Raw genomic sequence first — 26,275 nt, 5'->3', positions numbered from 1 at the left:
ATTCTGCAATCTGTTAAATAAAGTTTTCATTCATTCACTCATTCAAGGAGACGTGTGAGGGAACGAGGGAACAACCAGAAATGGAATGCGGCCCTGCGTCAAACCGTTTCAATAGGGTCCAGCTGCAGCGCCGGAGAATCCTCTCACTGGGCAAGCCTGTGGCAGCGCACTGATTGATTGATTGATTGATTGATTGATTGATTGAAAACCTTTATTTATCCCCGAGGGGAGATTCAGATGTCCTTTACAGCATAGACAGTATAACAGCAATTTAAAAACAGCAATTAAAAAACAGTTTATACATAACATACATAACATACACTTATTAGTATGTGTTAAAAACAAGATGGACAAGTACACAGGGATAAAAATAGCTAAAATAGGACTAAAAAGAGCTAAACAAGTGGGGAAAAATAAAAAGAAACAAGTCCAATCATGAATGTGTTGTTAACTAATTAAATTAAATTAATGTACGCCTGGCGTAAAGTACAAACCTACTTTCTATAGTAGCAGCTCGGAGGTGCGCTGTTTTAAAGGGGCTATGTACTGCTATTCCGAGCACTATTTGGGCAACTTTACACAATTCCTGTTAGTCTATTGAAGACATTTGTAAGGTTTTTTTCAAAAAAATGCATTGTTTTATATTTCTAATCAAGTACTCAAAACCATAATTTTTCAGCCTCAAGAAATCAGGTTGTTATGGCCTGGCTCCGCCCATAAGCACTTTGAGTGACAGTCAGTCCACAGTCTGCACTGGTAGAGGGAGGGAGGGAGGGGGGGGAAGAGAGAGAGAGAGAGAGAGAGAGAGAGAGAGAGAGAGAGAGAGAGAGAGAGAGAGAAAAAAGACAGGCAAGGCCCCCTCTCTCCCTCCCTCCCTCTCTCTTCCTTTCTCTCCCTCTCGGCTCTCGGTGATGAGAGTTTGCGGCAGCTTGTTTTTTTTTTTTTTTTTTCTTTCTTTCAATCTCCCGTTTGCGGGTGTGTGGCGCGCGGCCACCTGCCCCCCCCCCCAAGTGCCCCCTCTCTCTCCATCTCTCTCTCCCTCTCTCTTCCTTTCTCTCCCTCTCGGTGATGAGTCCGCGCGCGGCAGAGAGAGAGAGAGAGAGAGAGGGAGGGGGTGGGAGAGAGAGAGAGAGAGAGAGAGAGAGAAAAAAGACAGGCAAGGCCCCCTCTCTCCCTCTCTCTTCCTTTCTCTCCCTCTCGGCTTCCTCCACTCGCTGTCTAGTCTAGGTAGAATGGGGGCGGGCATTAGCTCCAACCACAGAGCCAATCGCATCACCCAGCGGCCGTATGACGTATATCGGCCGTTCAAATCAAAATGGCCTGATTTACTGGAGGAGGAAAGGGGCTGAGCTGAAACAGAGCAATCCGCCAATATGGTATTTAGACACTAAAACACATTGATACGAACTCCTATTACTATAATACAATGCTAGAGACTGAAAAATGACATTTATAGTACATAGCCCCTTTAAGTGAGCGTGTGTTATTGGATTGATTGATTGATTGAACATTTGATTAATGTCCGCCTTGTTTCAAACTGGTTATGCTTAGGCCCTCTTTCGAAGTCGCCCTCTTCTGAAGTCGGTTATGCTTAGAGTTTGGAATCAGGGCTGGTGGTCTATCGCCCTGCTCTAAAGATAAACTCTAAAGGCGCTCCCATAGTCCAGCAGACTGTACACAGAGCAGACTCCGCGGATGTCCGCGCGGACTCTTGAGCTTTGATCTCAGCGGACAGCAGACCCACAGGTGCGACGCTCCTATTTTCTGAGGCGCGGACATCCGCGCCGCTGACTTGGTGTCACACAAAACGCTGCTCGGCGTTTTGGTTGACATCGAACTGCATTAAATGTGACACTGCGCGAGCGATTGGTGGCGCGAGGAGAGAGATGAGCCCGTGAAGCGCGCTCTCTCTCTCTCTCTCTCTCTCTCTCTCTCTGTCTCTCTCTCTCTCCCTCTCCCTCTCCCTCTCTCTCTCTCCCGCTGATAATGTTCCCTCTGATCTGCCAGTACAGTAGAACAGACAGAATTGTGGGAAATGTAGTAAAACTGGTGCGAGAAATGTAGGAAATAGACCGCGGACGTCCGCTGAGATCTGCTCGACTATGAAAGCTCAAAGAGCCGCGCGGACCTCCGCGGAGTCTGCTCTGTGTACAGTCTGCTGGACTATGGGAGCGCCTTAAGTAAGCATAACCGACTTCGAAAGAGGGCCTAAGCATAACCAGTTCGAAACAAGGCGGACATTAAATAAAATGTTCAATCAATTAATCAATCAATCATTCCAATAACACACGCTCACTTCATTCTTTGATGGCATGCACCTCCGAGTACTTCGAGAAACGTCTGTACTTTCCGCCAATCAGCGCACTCTCTGTGGCTGCCACAGGCTTGCCCCTTGAGAGGATTCTCCGGCGCTGCAGCTGGTCTCTACTCAACCGTTTGGAGTGGTGGACCCGTCCTATTGAACCGTTTCACGTGGTTTGATGACGTAGTACTTGGCTGACACGCTGTAGTGTGTAACCCAGCAGCTCGGATACAGTCTGCTCTACTCAACTGTCAAGTGAGAAGGAGGAGGGGGTTCGATTCCAAGGTTACAGACATCTGGCAGGGCTTTTATTTCATTCATTAAACTCACTGGGGAAGAGAGCCGCATTTAGGAACCCAGGGAGGGAGCATGACGATGGATACCTTCAACGTGGTAAATTAACTATGTTTGTACGTGTTAGCTAACGTGTTAGCTAACGTATTAGTTGGCTAACTTACGAGGTTAAGCATCACACAGTGGGGCACAACATAGGCTTAATTGATACGACATCAAAATGTGGAACAGCGGTTGTTCGGTGAGTATTCTTTCATATCTTTTGATTGGTAATTTGCTAGGTGTTGTGAAGGAAACAAGGGTATTTGATTGATTGATTTATTGATTGAAAACTTTATTAACAGATTGCAGAATGGGTACAGTACAGCTCAATACATACAATTGTTAAGGGGATGCAGACCAGAGAAAGACTTTAGTCTTGTTTACATCAGGGTCCCCCATTTTCAATTCATCATAATGGAGAGAAGCTTAGATGCAACCTCTCCCCTGTTATTTTTGTTAGAAGACAGTTGTTCGCTTGTTTCAAGAGGTGCTATCCGATTGAACCCACCTCACCTCACCCCTGCCCACTTTGCCAACCTAGGATGGCTTAGAGTAGACGACAGAGTACAGCAACTTGCAATGGGCCTGGTCTACAAGATACACTATACGACGGGGTGCCCATGTACATGTCAAAATACTTCCCAAAGGTCAGTGAATACCACAACCACTACACCAGAGGAAGCTCAACAAATCATGTTAAACCCAGATTCGGCTCAAACAAGGGACTAAACACGTTTCGCAATTATGCCACAACAATGTGGAACGCCCTACCCAAATCTGTAAAGGAATGTGAATCCCTGCCCACATTCAAAACCGCTCTTAAAGAGCACCTACGGGAGGCTGCAATTCGAAACTGGCCACCGTAAATGCCCAAAACCCCCACCACCTCCTAATAGACAGTCTCCTCCCCACCGCATGTATATATTCCCTCCCCGCCGTATGTATATTTCCCTCCCACCCACCCACCCCCTCCTAATGTACAGTCCCCTCCCCATCATATGTATATACTCTGTCAGGATCTAGGGGTAACAGTACTGTATATTTGAATACCGCTTATGTCACAAATGTATCAGTACTAAATACCTATATGTCCCTATGCCATAAATGTCATGTATGTTGTGTATGTCATAAATGTCTATATGAATTGAAAATGGGGGACCCTGATGGAAACAAGACAAACGTCTTTCTCAGGTCTGCATCCCCTTAACAATTGTATTTATTGAGCCGTACTGTATTGTACCCATTCTGCAATCTGTTAAATAAAGTTTTCATTCATTCATTCATTCATCCTCCAAGAATGCCGTTTTGTTTTCAGTGCCTAGAGGGCTGATGTTGATGCATGGTCAGGTCCCTGACACCAGCCCCTATCTATAAATCAACTTGTCTGCAGAAGAAACTTTGTCCGATACAGACGGCTAATGAAAAGAACTGTGTCCTGGCAGGTCATTGCGGCCTTGACACAGAAAACCTCCCCACCCTACCCCCATTAGTTAATCTGGTCTTGTTATTCTGTGATGTCAGGAACACACACTGCCCTGGATGGGATGGTGCGTTTGTGCAGGGTTGCTAAAAGGGGGGACACTGTCCCGGGCCCTGGGCCAAGATGAACCCAGGAGTTGGGTGAGGACATTACAGAGGACCAGTGGGAGGATATTTTACGCCGGCTCCACTCCTCTTATGTGTGCCAGGCACGGGCTGATCCAATGTAAACTTGTTCACCGTTCACATTTGACTAAAGTCAGGCTAGCCAAGATCTATGGCAACATTGATCCCGCCTGTGATGGATGCCATTGTGCCCCTGCTACACATAAGTCACATGTTTTGGCCCTGCCCTTCCCTCTATCATTTTTGGTCTGACATTTTTAAAATAGTATTGCGATCCCAATCAGTTCGACTGCCTTAACTGCTTGTTTTGGTGTTCCTCCTACTACCTTGTCTCTGCCACGATATAAAGCTGACCTGGTGGTGGCGTTTGTTACTCTCCTGGCTGCGTGAATGACAAACCAATAAAAAATCGCGACTTAACCGGTGGCTACAACAACAGCCCCACCGTTCATTGTAAACAATGATGCATGTAGTTATTACTGTGTGTTGTTGTAGCCACCGGTTAATTCGCGATTTTTTATTCGTTTGTCATGACAAACCAATTACATAATCCAACATATGTGTAAAGAAACAACATATTCCAGTTAACGGTATATTTTTTTAAATTATTCGTTACGGCGTAATCAATACTTCCATTTGTATAAATTGCATTAAGCGGCTGAGGAGCTTGTTGCGGCTCATGCGCATGCGCGCGCTCGGCCAATCTGAGCAACATGTTGGCTGCCGAAAGTATTCACGCCTCGTTTTATTGCGATGGAAGTCACCCACTCCTCCATCTCACTCTATGTGGCTCAGGGATATTTTGCACTTTCTTAAGATGGAGAAAATGAGGTGTGTCATAAGGGTTCGACAGCTAGATTTTACAAAACATAGTTTCTTTACCTACGTTGGGGAACAGGGTTCTATTGACAGTGACTTTTAACCTAGTATTATCTGGCTGGTTAATCTGTCTATATATGTGGTGAGGTGTAACCCGATGTTTACCGTCTCATTTAAACAATCATAGATTTATGATGGTGAAGGGGCCCAGTGGGATAATTCTGTCCCAGGAACCGGCATTACACACTGTGTGTGTGTTTTACAAAGAAACATAGTAGAAAGAAATCCTTTCCTATAGGTAATCTGGATATGATCAGCAGTGGCTTTGCCTGTATTAGTCGGAATTCGTATGGATGTAGTGAAGTTGTTGTTGTTCTTTTTGTTTGTTTGTTTTCCAGTTAAGGTTGTGTCTGCACCACAAGGCCCTCCTCCTCAGATGCCTGCATCCAGGCCGACAGCTTCAGCTGGGCAGATCCTTCAGTTCACTCAGGTGCCTACTGAGATTCCAGGCCACAGTCACACACTTTGGTTGTTAAGGATGATCCCGTTTATTTTAACCCTAGGCACTATCTTTTTTTCATTTGGCATTCTACTGCTGTTGAATTGGGTACATATAGTATTTCTGAGGAGTGAGGACGTTCTTTGACTGTTGAAAGTGCCCCCAAAGGACTGAACTGTGATGCCTGATGGTAGGACATTATTAGTGCCTAGGAAAGAAATAACCGGAATCATCCTTTAACACATTGGACGCCAGACCCGACATATTTCGGGTTAACTCGCCGAACGTTGGGCGCCAAACCCGAGAAAAGTCGGGTTTTCATCGTTATTTCTTTTATTTGCTAATTGCTATATATCCATTCATAATTCATCCATCCAGCCTGATGTTATCATTGGGAATGGGTCTGAGATCGCAAACGTCCAATACCGCTGCCTAACGCCTTGCGGCCGCTATTGCACTCCATTTGAAACGATGTGGCTTGTTGTCTGGGCCGAGCTGCGGCGTGCGGGCGGGGTCTAAATACTCCGGCAAGACAAGCGCTTATAACAGATGCATCGACGAGGCTCGAGGCCCCCCCCGTTCATGTTCAATGCTGGATTATGTTGGAAACACGATCGCGATCAGTATTTGGAATTTCAATCAGATAATTGGATTATTCTTTTGCAGTACATCATAGACAAGGTAAGGACTATGTTATCAATCTTGCGTTGATCCGATAATTCTTTCCCCACGATCGGAGCGTGTGTCTGTAATGTACTGTGTAGCGTATTCCGTTGGTGGCGATCGAAGCATACAAAAACTACCTCCCCCCCACCCTTTCATGCATGCATGATGAAACATAATACCGATAATCTAGTGTTGATTTCAGATTGATTATTGATCCAGGTGAGGAATGGCACGATTTATAATGAAATGCAGTAAAGCGCTGTTTGGCGGCGTTTCCTGGGATTACACAGAATCACTCTAAAACTATACTCATATTCACCACGGTATAAAACGGAAATGTATGGATGAAAAAAATTATCAGTTTTTTTGCATCTTGACCAGAAGAAACTCCATGACAATCGACTATGTTATTAGATCCATAGCTATAATATTTAATATAGTTTTAGCACTGCAAACACCGGCATTTATCCCCATTGAACAAAGCGCTGGCACACACGGCCATACGCCCACAGCGACCTCTGGCGCTAAACCGGTTAACACTGTAACACACACAGATTAAAGGTCACATATTATGCTTGATTTGATTTTGATTTGATTGAAGTTTATTTAAAATATGCAACAACAACAAACAAACATCAAGTACAGATATAGCCTCAAGCCGTTCAAATAATAAATGTACAGTATATAAAAAATGTAAAAAAAAAAAACTAAACAATAAACGTTTTCTTTGCTGAAAATACCACTCGGATGATACATTCTAGCAGCCTCTATACCCCTCTGTTTCAGGCCTGTTCTCGAACGGCTGTTTCTGTAGCTTTAAATGCAAATGAGCTGCTGCTCCCCAACACTGTGCTCCTGAACTGCGTGTGAACTCTTGACACGCCTGGGGCACAGAATTCAGATCAAACTTGTCAAACTAGGCATTGCAGATCAAATGTGAGGTAAGATCCAACAATTGCATTAGATTCAAATGTATTGTCATTATACAGCACAAATACAGTACAACGAAAAGAAGTTTGGCATCCAACCAGAGTGCAAATGTAACAGTAACGTGCAATAGTAATATACAATGTACAGCTTATTAAACTGGGTGTAAAATATATAAATTTGTAGTACTACTGTGTATAGTAGTTGTAGTATGAATATGTGCAGGTATACAGGCATGTTTTACTTCTCACCTAAAATGTTGTCCGAGACGTATCTTAGAGTTATTTTAGATTTGATTGAGAAACATGGGCAAGCCGCCAATTTGTACACAAGCATTTTTCACATGCACACGCGAGTCAAGGACCGCGTATAGCCTATGAGCCCCCACTTGACGTAGGAGGGGGAGGCGAACAGGGCCGACTGGGACAATCATTCGCGCCATGGAAATACACTGCAAAATATAACCCCAGTCAGGCTACTTTTTAAGTGAGGGTCTGGGAGTCCCCCCCCATGTTAGTTACAAAGACTTAATTTCCTGCATTCTGGTGAATTTGAATGCATGTGGATCACAAACCAAATGAGCCAACAACTGCTTAGTGCAACATACTGTTATAAACCTCAACTAAAACCAAAGGTATATCATTAAGGAGGGAGATGACACGAGGTCTAACGTTTAACCAATATTTATTAAATAATACATAACTATAGGCCTACATAAAAACATTTAAATGAGGCGTGGACTTCAGTTCATCAGTGTTGAATGGTGCAGGGTGTTGAATGAAGCATACAGGGTGGCAAAGTATGGTAAGTGTGAGATGCAAAGAAAACAAAAATAAACAAACATAACAGCTGTAGCTTAGCTGTAGGTACTGCAGGAGGGAGGACAGCTGCAGCCTTCTGTCTGTCTCTGTGCCTGGCTGGCTGCCTCGTTTCAGCCTTGCACAGTGCAGTGTTGTGTTCAAGGCACTTCCAAGAATTTTTTTTTCTTTTTATGCAGGCCCAGCCCAATGGCCAGCCCAGGCTGCCTATATTCGAATACCAACGGAGTTGTGCGTTTTGCTAATCTGATTGGCCACTGACGTTTCTGGTCATGTGACATGTGCACCAATCGTGTGACGGCAAGTTCTTTCGACGGTTAAGCTTAGGCACTCTTTAGAAGTTGGTTACGGTTAGAGTTTGTCTTAGAGCATGGCGATAGAACGCCAGCCTGATTCCAAACTCTAACCATAACCAACTTTGAAAGAGTCGCCTAAGCTTAACCAGTGATAAACTAAGCGTTAGGTAGTTTGCAGGCTGTTAGACGCAGAAATGGGCAAAGACACAGCTCGTCACGTGATTGGGCGCACATGTCACATGACCAGAAACGTCAGTGGCCAATCAGATTCGCAAAACGCACAACTCCGTTGGTCCGCCACCACATATTCACTGATGCGCTGTCTTAACTAGAAACACTGGCCTGATTGAAGAACTTTTTTTTCTGGTGGCTCATGCAGGCCACTTAGCAGGCCAGGCCACCGGGAAAACTCCTAGTGCTCCCGATGGCCAGTCCAGGCCTTTGGGGCCAATCTGAATGGCTTATTGAATCGCATGTTCTCTGACTCAGGCAGCACAGAATTTGACTGGAATGTCTTGTTATTTCACAGTAAATGGTAAATGGTTGCATTTATATAGCAGCTTTTATCCAAAGTGCTTTACAATTTGTTCCTCACATTTTACCCATTCGCTCACACATTCACACACCGAATGTGCACAATTAGGGGTTAAGTGTCTTGCTCAAGGACGGTTCGACACGCTGCCCGGGAGGAGGGATTACCAGATGACTGCTCTGCCTTTTTTTTATTTTGTCAGTAGGCCCATCATAGACCTTTTAATTTGATTGCCTATATTTATGTCTTTCTACTATTACCCTGCCCACACCTGCTCCTCTCCTCCCCCTCGTTGCTATGATGCCCAAATCTCCCCAAGGGGATCAATAAAGGAATAACTTACAACAAGATACAAGAGTTTTATTTGTCACGGCATACAGGTATACAGTGAAATGCGGGGGGTCTCGCCCGCAACGATGTGCATAGTACAAGTAATAATAATAAGAGTCCAACCAATAGAGCAACATAGTGCAATAAACAAGTAAACAAAGTAGGCATATCGGTATCTGTACATGAGCTATTTACAGAGCATGGTAGCATTATCTTATTACATGGCGTTTTCACATTTGCCGAAATGCTTGCTTGTGATTGGTCAATAGCGCTCGTCAGAGGTCCGTTATTACTCGATAACTGACCTCTGCCGAACAATAATGACCGCTGTGCGTAGCTGTTCGCAATCAAGGCCACTGACGCACTGCATCAGTGCAGCCAATCAGACACACCTGCCGGCTGCACTGACAGCGGAGTGTGTGTGACGATGACAGCGGGAGCGACAGAACAAAACTGCGTCTGCATTTGATCTCGTCTTGTCAATGTAAAATGAATTACGTATATTGTTAGTAAGTTAGCCATGTAATAAGCGGGATAATGTATAGCTATACTCGATCATTGTCGCAAAATAATTGACCTTCACTGACGTTTAAAACACCTCGGCGAGGCGCCTCGGTATTTTAAACTCTGCGTCGGTCAATTATTTTGCGACAATGACCTCGTAGCTATACATTATCCCTTACTTAACCTCCAAACATTGAGCCACCTCGATACATTGTAACCGCATGATGATGATGACAGCGTTGTCTTCCTCCCAGGGGAGGGAAGAGCAGCGGGCTGTTATGGAAGACGTGTCTCGGTATCTCCCTCGGCGTGCCAGTAGTGGTGGGTGTCCGGTACGCCGCGTCGGAACCTCGCGAGAGACGGAAGATGAAGATCGTGATGGAGGGATTCAGACGGTTCTGCAGGTGCTTCTACGTCCTCGTCATCAAGGAAACTATAAAAGAAGGAAGGGTCATTGTGTCACTGTAGCGTGAACGCACGTCGGTGCCAAGTTTGTAAACTTTCAGTCCGGCCGACATTGAGTTGAATGGGATCATCATCTCAGTTTATGAGCTGTCATTTAAACAGGTTATTACCTCGGATGTCAGAATCATCTGCAATTTGTTGCATTGTTAACTAGCTAACGTTTGATATATTGGTTGATATTTACTCAGACAGCTTGTATATTTAGAATTTTAATACAGGCTTCAATAGAACAGGCACCAACGTCTGGCACCAAGCAGAGCATAGAACGCTGGTATTCTGACATGAAGACCCTTCTTTGTTTTATAGTTTCCTTGATCATCATCATATATCCTCTGCCACACTCTACGCATCACACTATAATGCAAAATTATAACCTTCCTCCTGAGTTAAAAGGAGCTTCTCATTTCCGTGTCCACAGGTCAGTTTCGGTCGGCCTCGTCATCTCAGTAGATTATTGGTGGACGACCAATGTGGGATTACGTGGATTGGATGAGGTAAATTTGACAGCTGAGACGGACCTTCTGTTGATGGTTTCAATTAGAATTTGCGTTGCTGGGTAACAGCTTGGACCTAAGTTTGTTCTTTGTTTCTTGCGACTGACAGGAAATCAAATGTAAATGTACTATTTTGAATGTTTATGTTGTAAAAGTTGAAACATTTTATAGAACATTATATGTTGAGCACATTACTATTTTGGAAGGATACAATAGAGCACTCAAGATACATTAAATGCAGTACATTTTAAACATGTTTTGATAGCTTTAGGGTTTGTTGAGTGTTTAAGGGTGGGGAAATATTGGCTCTATTGACAAGTTTTGTATGCATTACATGTATACAAAGCTCTATAACGAACCGCCACTAATTCTGAGGGTTAAATCAAAACCTGTCCTGATACAAGTTGGCATTGTGTTTTTGGGATCAACAGAAAGCTCAAAGAGTCTTGACAAAGGCTGTTGGCGTGTAAAATGACCCTTTTCTCTCAAGTCTCCTTTCAAATGGGTAATGGTGCCTCTTCTGTGGCTTTCTGGGAAAGCTCAGTGAACGCTCAGTTCTACCACCACTGGTCGCCAGTAAAACACATTACTATCACTGTTAACCCGTCTGGTCAAGGTGCTGTTCTTATTGGCAACCAGTGGTGGCAGCACCAAGCTTTTTGTCAACTGGGAGGATTTGAAAGGAGACTTGGGAGAGGAAAGGGGTAATTTTTATTCTGTTTCAGCAGCAACTTGTGTTTTCACCCCACCAGTCTTTGTCGAGACTCTCTGAGCTTCCTGTCGATCCCGAAAACACAATGCCAACTTGTAATAATTAGTTAAAAGGGAACTATCTTATAAATAGCCTTTTCCAGTGTTTAGCATTGTTTTCTAGCAATGTGGGGTTGTACCAACACTGTCTAAGTCTCAAATTCTCATTTTGGCGCATTCCTCCAGTACACATGAGACAAGATCCTTCCCCACTGAACCAAGCCATTCTGAATTTTGGTCCCCTGTGACGGAAGCAGAATTATTTGCATAATGATATGCGTACCTCCACCCCTTCTGTGGTTTAGTTCCACCACTCATGCTCAACTATTATTTAGTGCAGACCGCAAGCTAATGCGTAAGTGAAGTTGAACAGTGAGTTAGGGTTAGGGTTAGCATTTAAAAACGCTGTAAGACACTTGCACTTCCCCAAAAGAGAGAGAGAGGGAGAGACAGATGGAGAGAGAGAGAGAGAGGCTCATATGCTGCGTTTCTCGGAGCGATCTCTCCTCAGCTGTCTCCCCCTGCGTACACACACTCGCGACAGAGCACACATACATTCTCGGAGCGATCTCTCCTCACCTGCGTACACACACTCGCGACAGAGCACACATACATTCTCGGAGCGATCTCTCCTCAGCTGTCTCCCCCTGCTTACACACACTCGGGACAGAGCACACATACACACACGCGCGTCGCGCTTTCGTCTCTCTCTCTCTCTCCCTCTCTCCCTTCTCTCCCTCTCTCTCTCTCACCCAAAGAAAGCTATCTGCCAGTGCAGGTAGGTGACTGTCACTCAAAGCGCATTGCGAGTATGGGCGGAGCCCAGCCAAAAACAGCTTGGAAACTTGAAGGGCAGAATGTGCTGCTCTACAGTACTTGATTAGAAATACAAAACAATGAATAAAAAAAACGTACAGATGTGTTCCATAGACTCACAGGAATTGTGTAAAATTGTGCCCAAATAGTGAAAGAAATAGTAAGATAGTTCCCCTTTAAGGTGAGTTTTGATGTAACCCTTTCACTACCATACTACAAAAGATGAACATTTCACTACCACACTACAAAGGGTTAACCTTGTGTAGTGTGGTAGTGAAAGGGTTAACCCTCAGAATCGGTGGTGGTTCATTATAAAGCTTTGTCAATAGAGCTAGGGAAATGTGTGTGTGTGTGTATATATATATATATATTATTTAAAAAGAAAATACAAATAATTATATATATATATATATATATATATATATATATATATATATATATATATATATATATATATATCAATGTCCTTACTAAAAGCTATGAAAACATAGTCTATGGAACCTATATTACTTCTATCTTACATGTGTCCTCCCCTGCTAGAGCAGCCCACCCTTCTTGGCCGGGATGTCTGCTTGCCACCAGAGGGCAGCAGACAGCATGGTGAACGGAGCCGTGAAGAACGGAGGAATATACATCAAACTGGGGCAAGGCCTGTGCTCCTTCAACCACCTCTTACCCCCGGAGTACGTTCGCACCCTGCAGGTCCTGGAGGACAAAGCCTTGGACAGGAGGTACCGAGAGGTGAGGGACGAGAGGATGATTAGCGGAAGAGGATGACGGGTTCTTAGAGTGTAGGGCTGACCCCTATTAGTCGACTATATCGGTCGAAAGGAGCCGTAGTCTACTGGCCAACCTCTTAGTCTAATATATATATATATAAAGGAAAAAATAATAATAATAATATAAAAAATAAAAAATTATCATTCTTTCCAAAAGAAAAGAGGCCTAGAAGCGTGGCTAACGCTAATGGCATGCATACCAAAGGCTAACTGCCTACGAAAACAGGCACAGAGGCACTGAAAGAGGATTTCACCAATCTAATGAACACACTAGACTAGACAAATATCAAGATGTATCCATCAGTGGACCAATTGCATGCTTTTGCAGAGGACAAGAAGCATTCAGTCGACTCCTTCAGACATTAAGCACCCCCCACAGCCTAAATGGAATGATGATTTTTTTTTTTTTTTTTTGACTAACTGCAAATTTTGGCCAATCATAGTCGACCATCCAAATCCTTAGTCGGGGACAGCCCTATTAGAGTGACCTGGGGACATGCAGGGGTTCCCTGAGGGGGGGCCCGAATACAATGAGGAATAGATTAACTCCGCTGATATTCTTCACTAGAGGTTAGCCCAATGACGGAATGTCTAAGGATGACTATATCTCGATCTCCACTGTTATTTCCCCATCTCCTTGGGGGGGGGGGGGTGTGACTGGCTCAGCAGGTATAGCAGTCGTGACTGGTAAGCAGAAGGTTCCTGGTTCGATTCCGGCTCCTCGCCGGGCAGTGTGTCGAAGTGTCCTTGAGACACTTAAACTGCTCCCTAGGAGCAGGTTGGCACCTTGCATGGCTGCCTCTGCTGTCGTTGTCTGAATGTGTGAGTGAATGGGTGAATGTGAGGCATAAGTTGGTGCTTTGGATAAATGCACTCCATTTACGGTGTTCTGGACTAAACTATCCAACTAGAAATATGCGCTCAAGTAGAGTGAAGACCTCCACCATGGCCTAACTAGCTCCATGCTTCAGAGTGTGATCTATTCAGTATCTTTGGTTGTACTGCATGACACTGGCTTTCCACTCCCGTGCGTCTCCTCTAGTTCGTTTAGATCTGGAGCAGGGCTGAAATTGTAGTCCGAGCCCCTCCCATGCCCCGCCTACAGCAAAGCCCCTCCCAAGCCCACCGACGGCAAAGCCCTCCCAAGCCCACCGACGGCAAAGCCCTCCCAAGCCCCGCCTACAGCAAAGCCCCTCCCAAGCCCCACCTACAGCAAAGCCCTCCCAAGCCCCGTCCTACAGCAAGCCCCTCCCAAGCCCCACCTACAGCAAGCCCCGCCCTACAGCAAAGCCCCTCCCAAGCCCCGTCCTACAGCAAGCCCTGTCCTACAGCAAGCCCCGCCCTACAGCAAGCCCCTCTGAAGCCCCGTCCTACAACAAGCCCCGCCCTACAGCAAAGCCCCTCCGAAGCCCCGTCCTACAGCAAGCCCCGCCCTACAGCAAGCCCCTCCGAAGCCCCGTCCTACAGCAAGCCCTGCCCTACAGCAAAGCCCCTCCCAAGCCCTGCCCTACAGCAAAGCCCCTCCCAAGCCCTGCCCTACAGCAAAGCCCCTCCCAAGCCCTGCCCTACAGCAAGCCCCTCCCAAGCCCCGCCTACAGCAAGCCCCGCCTACAGCAAACGACGGGTCTCACTATATCTGAGGCAGTAGTCCACGCGGCCCACTTTCTCCCCCGGCCTCTTCCTGGCAGAACCTACAGCAGAACCTACAGAAGGTTAACCCTTTACTATCACACTACCGACAGTTAACCGTCGGTAGTGTGATAGTAAAGGGTTAACCTTCTGTACTGTGGCAGTGAAAGGGTTAACCGGATGTTGTGTGGCAGTGAAAGGGTTAATTTTCTGTTTATTGTCGCAGTGAAAGGGTTAACCATTGGTAGTGCGGCAGTGAAAGGGTTAACACTTTGGGTGCCGGGAAACGCTTAAACACGTCATTCCCGGCCATGCTCAAGTTGCCGAAGACGCTTTACAGCGTCTTTAACTTTTTCAGTGCCACTCACGAGATTTCTCGTGTTTTTTTATAGGTGGTTGCTAGCCACTCACGAGATTTCTCGGATTTTTTATTTTTTTTTTGCGATCTGAAAAATTATTGCATCACCCGAGCCTACCCGAGTATAGCCGAGGGGCGCCGACGATCACTGTGGAAAAAAGCGCCCCCTGTCGTCTCCCAGATGACATAAGTGATTTTGGAATGGACTCAATGAAAAAAATCCGGTACTCCACATTTTCCAGTTCACTGATCCAGCCGGGGTTACCACAGTTCATTCTGGAGCCTCAGATCCCCGCGGATCATAGAGATCTACTGTGTCGCGTTGGATCCATACACTTATCGATTTTTTCGAATGGTGATCAGGAATTGGAATATACCAGTTGGATACCATCTGATGTCAGGTAAGGACTCTGTGTTATCAGTGGTAGGATAATCGGAGTAAGTTTGATGAAGTTATAAGCTGTTTTGTGAAATGTCTTCTTTCGGTTTCATTGTAAAAGTCAGAGAGGAAATCAACAGGGCGATTATCAGTGCGCGGCCGTAATGTGCGTGCGTGCACGTATAATATTGATCATCTAGCGTTTATTTGAAAACGATTCATAAAAAGGCCGACGAATATCAACGTTGTGGAATATTCCACTAAAAGACGATTTTCATAGAATGCTCCAGAATGAGCTGTTTTTTATATCAAAACGGGGGCTTTTCTAACTGCTCTGAAACGGAAACGACGCGATAAAAAAACACAGCACTGACTGGAAAATAGTATTTGATAATGCGATGGGCAGATTAGACACATAGCCATAATTTAAAACATAGATTAGGCGATATTAACGTTAACATTGGCGCGGATGGTGGCATTCAAGCGGTAAAACGGAAAACCAGGCATGGCATTGAAAGAGTTAATGTCAATATTTCAAAAATCTGGGATCGGATTCATATGTCCCCTCCGCTGGCCTGAGATCCACCAGGAGGACCCACTGAGCTCTCTGGCGGTTCAGGAGCGCCATCTGGTGGCCGATCGGCGCAATCGCTTAACAGGAAGTGCCGTAGAGGTTGTGCTGGACGGCCGTATTACTTCCGGGCACTCGGTACATGTCCCGGGACTCTGGCTCGTCACACTACATAGCGATCGATTGCCAATAACTCGATAAACAACATGATTTGGACGTATATACCATTATACAAGCTGGAGATGGACCGGGTAAATCTACATCCCATAATGATAAAATGTCTACTCTACGATGATCGCCCAACGGCGCGCGGAGACTGGGGTGAGTTTTAGCGTGTAAAGTTACCGTCTTCGATACTAACTGCTATTATCAACATTTGACCCACATTAGATGATTGGTATAACGCTGCCCACGGAATTATAAACGCCCCCTAGCCCATCCGGTCAACATCAGATGACGTGTAGTAACTTCTAGAAGTACGTCTAGTTGGAATTTTTTATATTGCGCTGATTGCCATAAAACTGTATTGCATCATCAATATAATGTATTTGGGGCTATAGATCACGTTCTGGAGAAAGCTGCAGAAAGAGATGAAAACATACTTATACATTAGACCATACTTTACTATGAATATGTGAATGAAAAAGTTTAACGTTGCTACACAATGAACAATACATATAGGACTTTGAATGGGCCCTAATAATGGCAATGTACCAATAGAATTTAAAAAGTTATAGCCCTGCAAAGAAGGGGACTTTCTCTATAGACAAATAGAGCCGGCAACCTACGGTTGATAATGAATTTAACCCATGGCAGCCAAAGTGTTAAGTAAGTAATTTCATGCAAAGTTTAAGTCTCAAGTCTTTTCATTTCATTTTAATTTCAAACCTTTATTTCTACTCGTAAGACACTGAGGTTACCCTCATTTACAGCGATGCCAAGCTTACAAGACATAGTTTATCAGCAATGTCACATGGAGGCACAATAAATAAGAATAAACAGTAAAGAAATCAGCTAAGACGGTTACAAGTCGACACACAGTGGTTGGAGATCATACTTTTAAATGCAGTAAAAGAAGGAAGAACCTTCAGAGTCAGTTGGCATCAAAGGAAAATGCAGTTTTTTCTAGTTCAGAGAAAACTGGAGGAACCCTAAGTAATTTGGAGGAGGGGGGCCGTGACCCCCAGCCGGGAGGAAAAAATTATTGCAATAAAAAAAAAAAAGCCATTTGCTGTAATTCCCTGCAACTTTAAAACATAATTTCAATAAAATGGCAAACAAGTTTCAAGTTCAAGTTTCTTTAATAGTTGTCATACAGAAGTACAGAATACTTTTATACAAAATGCTTCTTACTGTTACGCTCCAGAGACTGTGCTAGACAAGATAAGTATGAAATAACATAGTATAGCATGTAAATTAGAAGTAAAAATGAGGTCACAGTGTTCAGTATAGACATATGTACAATGTTCGATGTAGAATAGACGTAACTGAGTTACCATATAATATACTATGCACTGCAGTGTACTAATATACAATATTATATAGTGCAAAGCAGAAATGGGATGAGGTACAATTTAGGTACAATTTACAGTAAGGTGTACGAGTTGTAGTGCAAATCCTTTATCAATAAATATAAAGTGTGTTTAGGTGATCTAAAGTGTGGAGAGTGGGTGCTGCAGTGTGTTGTTTGTTTAAAGTGAGTGGGTGTGTGCGTGTGGATGTGTGTGCTGTGTGCATTTGATGGTTGTTGTGTAGTGTTTATTGTTCGTTGAGCAGCCTGATGGCCTGGGGATAAAAGCTTCTTCTGAGTCTTTCTGTGCTCGCCTTGAGACTCCGGTATCGCTTGCCTGACCGCAGCAGTTCAAAGAGGCAGTTGTTCGGGTGGCTGGAGTCCTTGATGATTCTCTTAGCCTTACCCCTGCACCGCTTGTTGTAAATGTTCTGGAGGGTGGGGAGCCCCCCTCCAATTGTGCGTTCGGCTGAACGTGTCACTCTTTGTAGTCTGCTTCGGTCTTGTGCAGTGCTATTCCCAAACCAGGAGGTGATGTTGCCAGTCAGGATGCTCTCTATTGTACATGAGTAGAAGTTCTTAAGGATCTTCTGACTGACTTGGAACTTCCTTAGGCGCCTGAGGAAGTAGAGGCGTTGTCGTGCCTTCTTCACAACACTGTCAATGTGTGTGGTCCATGTCAAGTCCTCGGATATGTGGGCTCCGAGGTACTTAAAGCTGTTCACTCTCTCAACCGGTGCCCCGTCGATGCTGAGGGGGCTGTAGTCCTTGACCCCGACCTCCTGAAGTCCACAATCATCTCCTTTGTTTTGCTGACGTTCAGGGAGAGGCTGTTCTCCTGGCACCATCCCGCCAGGACCTTGACCTCTTCCAGGTAGGCCCTCTCGTCATTTGCAGAGATCAGGCCCACCACTACTGTGTCGTCAGCAAATTTGATGATTGTGTTGTTACTCCGCTGAGCCACACAGTCGTGTGTGTACAGGGAGTAGAGGAGGGGACTCAGAACACAGCCCTGGGGGGCCCCTATGTTGAGGGTGATGGATGAGGAGATGCAGTTGCCTGCTCTCACCACCTGGGTTCTGCCCGTCAGGAAGTCCAAGACCCACTGGCAGAGGTCATAGTTCAAGCCCAGGTCCCTGAGCTTGGCTATGAGTTTGGAGGGGACTATGGTATTGAATGCCGAGCTGTAGTCAATGAATAGCATTCTCACATAGTTCCCCTTCCTCTTGTCCAGGTGTGATGCTGCTGTGTGTGCAGCACATGGGCTATGGCGTCCTCCGTGGACCTGTTGGGACGGTATGCAAATTGCAGGGGGTCCAGGTTGATGGGGAGGGAGGAGCAGATGTAGCCCTTTACTAGCTTCTCAAAGCACTTCATGGCTAGGGTAAGTTCCAAATAAGTTATTTATTTAAGTACAGTGCAGTGTATACGGTTGCACATTAGTTTAACGTTAAACACGAAAACACACACGCACACAGAGAGGACCAAGCAATCACATATTAGATGACGATGTGCCTGTTTCTAAGCTGGCCCCCAGTGTGCACTACACACGGTGGCTCTGGGGCGTTGTCATAGTGGCACAACACCTCTATACCATACTATTGTTTAGGGAAGGCCCTGGTAAAGGTTTGACTAATTTGTATCTGTTTACCAGGTGGACACTCTCTTCCAAGAAGACTTCAACAAAGTCCCGGAACAAATCTTCAAAACGTTCGACTATGAACCCATAGCAGCCGCCAGTCTGGCCCAGGTTCACAAGGCAGAGCTGTGGGACGGAACACCTGTCGCTGTGAAGGTGAGTACCGGCGCGGAGCCCCATCTCACTCGTATAAACAACTGTTCTTCAACTCATTTCTGGTTCTTCGGTTTCATTCTCTACAGGTACAGTACATTGACCTCAGGGATCGGTTCGATGGTGATATCAGGACGTTGGAGATCCTCCTGGATCTTGTTAAGTTGATGCATCCCAGCTTTGGGTTCCGATGGGTCCTAAAGGTCAGGGCCTAGATTGATTTATATTTGATCGTACTTATAGTAGCTTTTGGCCATAATAGTGTGTATTGACAGACGCCGTCTAATGCTGCTGTCATACTAATGGTTGCAGGACCTAAAGGGGACATTGGGTCAAGAGCTGGACTTTGAAAACGAGGGGAGAAACTCGGAGAGGTGTGCAGAGGAGCTGAAACACTTCAAATTCATCGTTGTTCCCAAAGTGTTCTGGGAGCAAACTACCAAGGTGAGGTTGTTGTGAATGATCTTTGATGCCTTGTTTGTCCCGATTTTCCATTGCACTAAGATAATTTATTTTTTAAATGTATATATCTTTTTCAATTCAAAGAGAGTGCTGACAGCAGAGTTCTGCGAAGGCTGCAAAATCAACAATGTTGAAGAAATCAAGCGCCAGGGACTACGCTTGAAAGACGTAAGTAACTGACCTGGAGGGGTCATAGTGTTGTTAGACCTGGAGGGGTCATAGTGTTGTTAGACCTGGAGGAGAACCCGGAGGAGTCATAGTGTTGTTAGACCTGGAGGGGTCATAGTGTTGTTAGACCTGGAGGAGAACCCGGAGGAGTCATAGTGTTGTTAGACCTGGAGGAGAACCCGGAGGAGTCATAGTGTTGTTAGACCTGGAGGAGAACCCGGAGGAGTCATATTGTTGTTAGACCTGGAGGAGAACCCGGAGGAGTCATATTGTTGTTAGACCTGGAGGAGAACCCGGAGGAGTCATATTGTTGTTAGACCTGGAGGGGTCATAGTGTTGTTAGACCTGGAGGAGAACCTGGAGGAGTCATAGTGTTGTTAGACCTGGAGGAGGTCTCCTCCAGGTCTAACAACACTAAAGCTCCTCCAGGTCTAACAACACTATAATTATAAACTCCTCCAGGTCTAACAACACTATAAAGTGTTGTTAGACCTGACTGTGCCTGGTAGGTACCCGACTGTGTACCTTTTTGTGCCAAATGCATAACTACTACAATTTCCATCGTACACTACGAGCCCAGTCTCAAGCGAACGTTGCGTAGCTGAGAGGACAACATTACAAAACCAAAATAGTCTTAGACTATTGCACTATTGGAATTACTTACTCATGATTAACTGACTCAGATTGTCTAGTTCTTGTGTTTTCGACATGGATGTTCATAGCGGTGAATGAAAAGAAAGATGTATGTAGATGGTGTGATACCACCGTGATACCGTATGAGAATGACAGGATATACCAACGTCCAAGCAGTTGTGCTCTTGTGATTGGTCAAAGATCGGCGAAGCTTATGGGTATTGTTAGTAGTTACCATAGAAACATTTGAAAACATTTCACCTTTTATTGGTTGTAACAGTAAATTAATGAATCTATCCCTCCGTCCGTTAAGATTATTAACCTACACAATATGATATGGCCATAATATTGATAGTTTGAGTTTCACTGTGCGGCTGCAATAGGGGTGGGGTGACAGTGGAACCTCACTCCCCAGGTCTGTGATGTACACCAGGTCAGGAGTCATAGTTGGGAGTTTTATCATTGGCATTCTGATTTATATACTGTAACATTCCATCAATGTGTCAATCGATCTTCCAGGTTGCTGACAAACTGATCCGCACATTTGCAGAGCAGGTATTCTATACTGGCTTCATTCATGCTGACCCTCACCCTGGCAACGGTAGGTGCATTTGTGTGTGTCTGTGTGTGTACAGTATATGAGTGTGCATGCATTGTGGACGTTGACAAATAAGAGAATTCCTAGAATCATATTAGTTTAGTTTACTCAGTTTATTTGATCAGGGACAGTGCATATCAATCAACAGTTATACATTTATAAATGAATACAAATTAAAAACGGTAAATATGCCAACATTATCAGGGTTGCTCGTTTTCAGTTGTAGTCCCTGGGCTAGATGTTTAAGCCAGAAAGAAACAGAAACATAGAAGGACATTAAGCTAATATAAAAACAATTTAAAACATGTTCTATACATTCACTAGGCATTCATGCATCTATCAAAAACAGTGTATAGGGACAAATCAAAGCCCCTACATGGACAAGCACTGTATAGGCAGGCATACATGTACATAATCAGGACAGTCAGGCTAGTGGGCAAGCATACAGGGGCTGGGCAGCTGGACTGCGACGTGACTTGCTAATGGTCACAGACCAGATTTTCTAGCAGCCATGCTTTGTGTGTGTGTGTGTGTGTGTGTGTGTGTGTGTGTGTGTGTGTGTGTGTGTGTGTGTGTGTGTGTGTGTGTGTGTGTGTGTGTGTGTGTGTGTGTGTGTGTGTGTGTGTGTGTGTGTGTGTGTGTGTGTGTGTGTGTGTGTGTGTGTGTGTGTGTGTGTGTGTGTGTGTGTGTGTGTGTGTGTGTGTGTGTGTGTGTGTGTGTGTGTGTGTGTGTGTGTGTGTGTGTGTGTGTGTGTGTGTGTGTGTGTGTGTGTGTGTGTGTGTGTGTGTGTGTGTGTGTGTGTGTGTGTGTGTGTGTGTGTGTGTGTGTGTGTGTGTGTGGGGGGGGGGGGGGGGGGACCGGAGTGTATTTGTACTGCAACGTTTGATGGTATGGTGTTCCAGAACTCTGCAGCTCTTAACTATTACTATAATTAACTTATTACCAGTAATTGTGCATTATGCAAGGGGGGCGCATTACTGTCTAGTTGATGTGTAATTGGGTACTTTACACTCGGGCATACAGTAACATTGTATACAAGTTTGCATACAAATGAAATGGTAGAATGCAGTAGGATTGAAATAGAATTGCCACATTGCAATAAAATGAATGGCCCTGAGTGCTTGGTGCTCTGAGCATTGCACTAACACTGGCAGAGTTAGGGGTTTGATTCGCAAATGAGGCCACCCATACTGAAAAAGAATAATGCAGTCATTCCATTGTAAAGCACTTGAGTAGTACTAGAAAATGCAGCCATTGCTGTTCTACCAATTGCGGATGTTCTCTGCGTATTGTGCCAAAAGAACATCTTGTAAACACAGATCGGGGTATTATGCTTTTAATAAATTGATCTCTATGAATAAACAACCAGATTTACATAACGAGAGGTGCTTTCTTGGATGTACTGCTCCCTACTTACAGCAGGGTTCGCACAAGGTCCTTGAAGTGCTTAAAGTGCTTGATTTTCGGGGGGAAAAGTCGAGGCCTGGAATTCCTTGAAAACGGCAAATCTTTTAACAAGGTGCTTAAAAAGTCCTTGAAATTCAAAGCAACCATTCGCATTGAAAGTTGTTCATCCATGATCAAATTGTTCTGAATCAAGAATTTTTTTATTTAGTGTACGGAAATTGGGTTTAAGCCATAAATATTGGATGTTTTTTTGTGTGATAAAAAAAATATATACAGCATTTAAAAGTGAATTGTATCCTTTTTAAATGCCCCCAATGAAAAATAGTGCTTGGAAAAGTACTTGAAAGTCCTTGAATTTCATATTGCACTGTCTGGGAACCCTGTCAGTGTCTGAATATCTTGCGCTCCCAGTTCTAGTGAGACGGGGTCCTGACGACAAGGCGGAGCTGGTGCTGCTGGACCACGGGCTGTACGAGTACCTCAGTCAACAGTAGGTGGTTCAGTTCAGTTCAGTTATTTTTCGGGTTTTGGACACATAACAATGGTCATTCCATAAATCGGCAAAGTTTTACCAGCTGCTATTGCAGAATTGTCCAATTGTCCGAAAAGGGCTAGGGAGAAGCACTAGGCTTGTCGGGCCCTACCCATGAAGACTTACGTTTTTATTTTATTTTTATTTACATTTACATAGTACAGTACACGCATATAGTACACATTACAGTATAGTATACCTGCAGTATATAATAGTATATAGTACATTCTACCTGCATTGTTACACAGCTCTGTTGACTCCACATCACTCTGAATACTATACTAGTGTCTCTGGTCCCTGACCCTTCTGTTTGCAGTGACCGAGTCTCCCTGTGTCAACTGTGGAGGTCCATAGTCCTGCGCGACGAGGCGGCCATGAAGGAGCACGCCAACGCGCTCGGGGTGAAACGTGAGCGCCGTTAACCCTTTCACTACCACACGGTTAACCCTTTCACAACCACACTACAGAAGGTTAACCCTTTCACTACGGAAGGTTAACCGTCTGTAGTGTGGTAGTGAAAGGGGTAAATTAGCACCTTCATCACATTAGTCGATCGATCGCATGGATTGCACACGTAACTGAAATTTACATCTACATTTCGTAGGATTAAAATCTCACCTACTGTAATCAAACTACCCCCCCCCCCCCCCTTCTGTTCCGTTTCGCAGAGTACTTCCTCTTCTGCGAGATGCTCCTGCAGAGACCGATCGACATGCGGGAGCTGGGTCTGTCCAACATCCTGAGTCGAGAGGAGACGTCCTACATGCGGGACATGGCCGTCCACCGCTTCGAGAACATCATGCAGGTGCTGAAGTCCATGCCGCGGCCCATGCTGCTGGTGTTCCGCAACATCAACACGGTGCGGAGCATCAACATCAGCCTGGGCGCGCCGGTGGACCGCTACTTCGTCATGGCCAAGAGGTGAGCGCCGCGCGTCACGCCGTCCGTGTCGTCTGGTAATCTGAAGGTTCCCGGTTTGATAGCGGCGGCTCCCCTGCAGCGTGTCCTTGAGCGAGACATTTAACGCCCTGAAGCACGTTCCGACCGGCTCCAGCCAAGTCTCACTTGCTGCGGGGCTGCATTACATTACATCTACATTTAGTCATTTAGGCACATCTCTTATCAGCTTGAGTAACAATGTTCATCAACGTGTTCTGACTTGAGTGTTAGTGTTGGTTTAGTGAATGTTAGTATATTAGGAAGAGTGAATGACAGTAAGAAGGTGAGTTAAAGATTAGCATTAATTTCCAGTGCAGAGGAGCGTGTGCAGAACCTCGCTGCTCCTCGGCTGCAAACACTCCTCTGCATCTGAAATTAATTTAAAGCGGTCACGCTGCTAGACTTGAGAACGAACCATCACTGCTCCCGGTGGCGTCCATGCTTTCTACAACGGAGTTCGGCGATTTGCGAATCTGATTGGCCACTTGCCCATTTCCGCGTCGAACAGCCTGCAAAGCACCTGGCGTTCTATCGCCATGCTCTAAGACAAACTCTAACCTTAACCAACTTCGAAAGAGTGCCTAAGCTTAACCAGTGTAGACACTTGCGGTCCCACGATTGGGCGTACATGTCACATGACCAGAAATTAATCGCCGAACTCCGTTGTAGAAAGCATACAAGCCTCCCGGTGAGCGGGTTGGCACCTTGCAGGGTTGCCTCCGCCGTCGGTGTGTGAATGTGAGTGAGTGGAAGAATGTGAGGCTTAAGTTGTAAAGCGCTTTGGATAAAAGCACTATATAAATGCAGTCCATTTACCATTTATATGAAATAGTGATTTGATGAGAAACGTCACTCACCAAAGATAGATTTCAGACCATACTGGAATAGTAATGCTTGATATTCTATTACCAGGGTAGCAGTTTAAAACTTTGTATAGCTTCCATTCCCCCCTCCCCTTGTTTATGTATCTTCCACTTGTGCCTGTTGTCAGTGCTGTGCGGGGCTGGGGGAAGATCCAGGCAGAGAAGCCAGGGCTGCTCCCCAAGCTCTGGGTGTTTCGCTGGATGTGGACAGCCTGGGAGAGCCTCAAGTTTGAGTGTGCTTTGAGGTAAGGAGGAATGGTACGGTTTAACATCATTTGGGCTGTAAGTGGTATTTTCTTTGTTTTAAATAAGTGTTAAATAGCTCTACATTCCAGCCAGTAACATGGGTCTCCCAGTCCCACTCTGCAGGGACTGGAAACCTTTAACAGGAAATATATTTTCCGATATCCTGTTCACATTTGATTCAATCAAGAAATCTTGACAAGCCAAATTTGCATACTGCACTGGCAGATAATTTAAATTGTTTCAAGCACATATTTGCTTAACTCATTTTTTAAAACAAAATAATGTTTGCAGTATGGAGTTCCCTCTCCTGGTTGGATTAAGTGGGAACGGGATACCAGAAAATGTATTTTCCGTTTACTGCAGAGTGGAGGAACTGGGAGAATCCCATTACTGAGCAGACACTCAGTGATGGATTATTTTAACCAAAAAAAAAAAAACCCACTTACGGCACCTTTTAAATATTCTTTTGGCATTTGTGGAAATAAAAAATGACTCGTATAACTTCTTCACAGGTCTGAGATCTTCATGATGAGCCTGACACGCTCGCTTGTGAATGTGCTGTCTTACCTCGGCCTCGTGTCCCTGGATGCGGAGATGTACGAGTACCTGAGATAAGAGCAAGGACTTACGGACATAATATGGACCTGTTCAAGGACACGCAGCTTAACCACTGGCAGTTCCAAATACTGAGTGTAACGGTGCTATTTGAGTTTCCAATGTATACCAAATACTATCCTGTACTGTGGTATCACGAATGTGGTCAATTGTGAATTTCACACAAAGCTGGAAGAGGCCGATTCCTTTTGGGCAGACATTTTTTATTACGCAATATGCTATTTTATAATTGTCTGTAAATTAGAACTATTTATCATGTATTTTTACCATAGTAACACAGCCTTATTGATTATTTTTAATCAAAATCCCTATTGCAAATACCTAGCGAGGGATGCACTAATAGTTACAATAGTAAATAAAATAGGCATCCTTTAAATCTGTATGAATGAATACTGACCTAAGGAATTAACATGTAATCTTTGCATAAAATGGAGAACACATTAATGTTGCATTAGTTGGAACATGGCTTAAGAGAGGAGGCTGCTGCCAGTTTGTTTTTGCACTGTATGTCACAAGTCGGGTCAATAATACTTTTACAATTATATACTTCCCCCCCCCCCCCCCTAACAGATGTAGGCCACTTTGAGCAGCCAGGTTTGTATACCGTATGTCATTTAGAGAAATGACCAATGGTT

At 44.8% G+C, this 26,275-nt stretch overlaps 1 protein-coding gene across 3 annotated transcripts; it reads left to right on the top strand.

Moving 5' to 3' along the window:
* Positions 1–2,563: 2,563 nt before the first annotated feature.
* adck5 (aarF domain containing kinase 5) lies at positions 2,564–26,241 on the top strand. Of its 3 annotated transcripts, none has more exons than XM_084313274.1 (15): positions 2,564–2,837; positions 5,461–5,552; positions 9,889–10,038; positions 10,518–10,593; positions 12,700–12,900; positions 19,040–19,180; positions 19,267–19,380; positions 19,490–19,621; positions 19,724–19,807; positions 20,960–21,041; positions 22,857–22,935; positions 23,294–23,385; positions 23,646–23,898; positions 24,908–25,024; positions 25,538–26,241. In XM_084313274.1, exons 1-15 carry the CDS (start codon positions 2,817–2,819, stop codon positions 25,638–25,640), a joined length of 1,737 nt encoding a protein of 578 aa, XP_084169400.1. In that variant the 5' UTR covers positions 2,564–2,816; the 3' UTR covers positions 25,641–26,241. The 3 variants fall into 3 exon arrangements, with proteins under 3 accessions (XP_084169400.1, XP_084169399.1, XP_084169401.1); XM_084313273.1 differs by having other exon boundaries at positions 2,669–2,695; XM_084313275.1 differs by lacking the exons at positions 2,564–2,837; positions 5,461–5,552 and having other exon boundaries at positions 9,900–10,038; positions 12,705–12,900.
* Positions 26,242–26,275: the final 34 nt, after the last annotated feature.

This window comes from Notolepis coatsorum (assembly GCF_963971535.1).
Source record: "Notolepis coatsorum genome assembly, chromosome: 4".
Taxonomy (NCBI): domain Eukaryota; kingdom Metazoa; phylum Chordata; class Actinopteri; order Aulopiformes; family Paralepididae; genus Notolepis; species Notolepis coatsorum.
The sequence above is the reverse complement of the archived record's forward strand: the minus strand, read 5'-3'. Positions and strand labels throughout refer to the sequence as shown.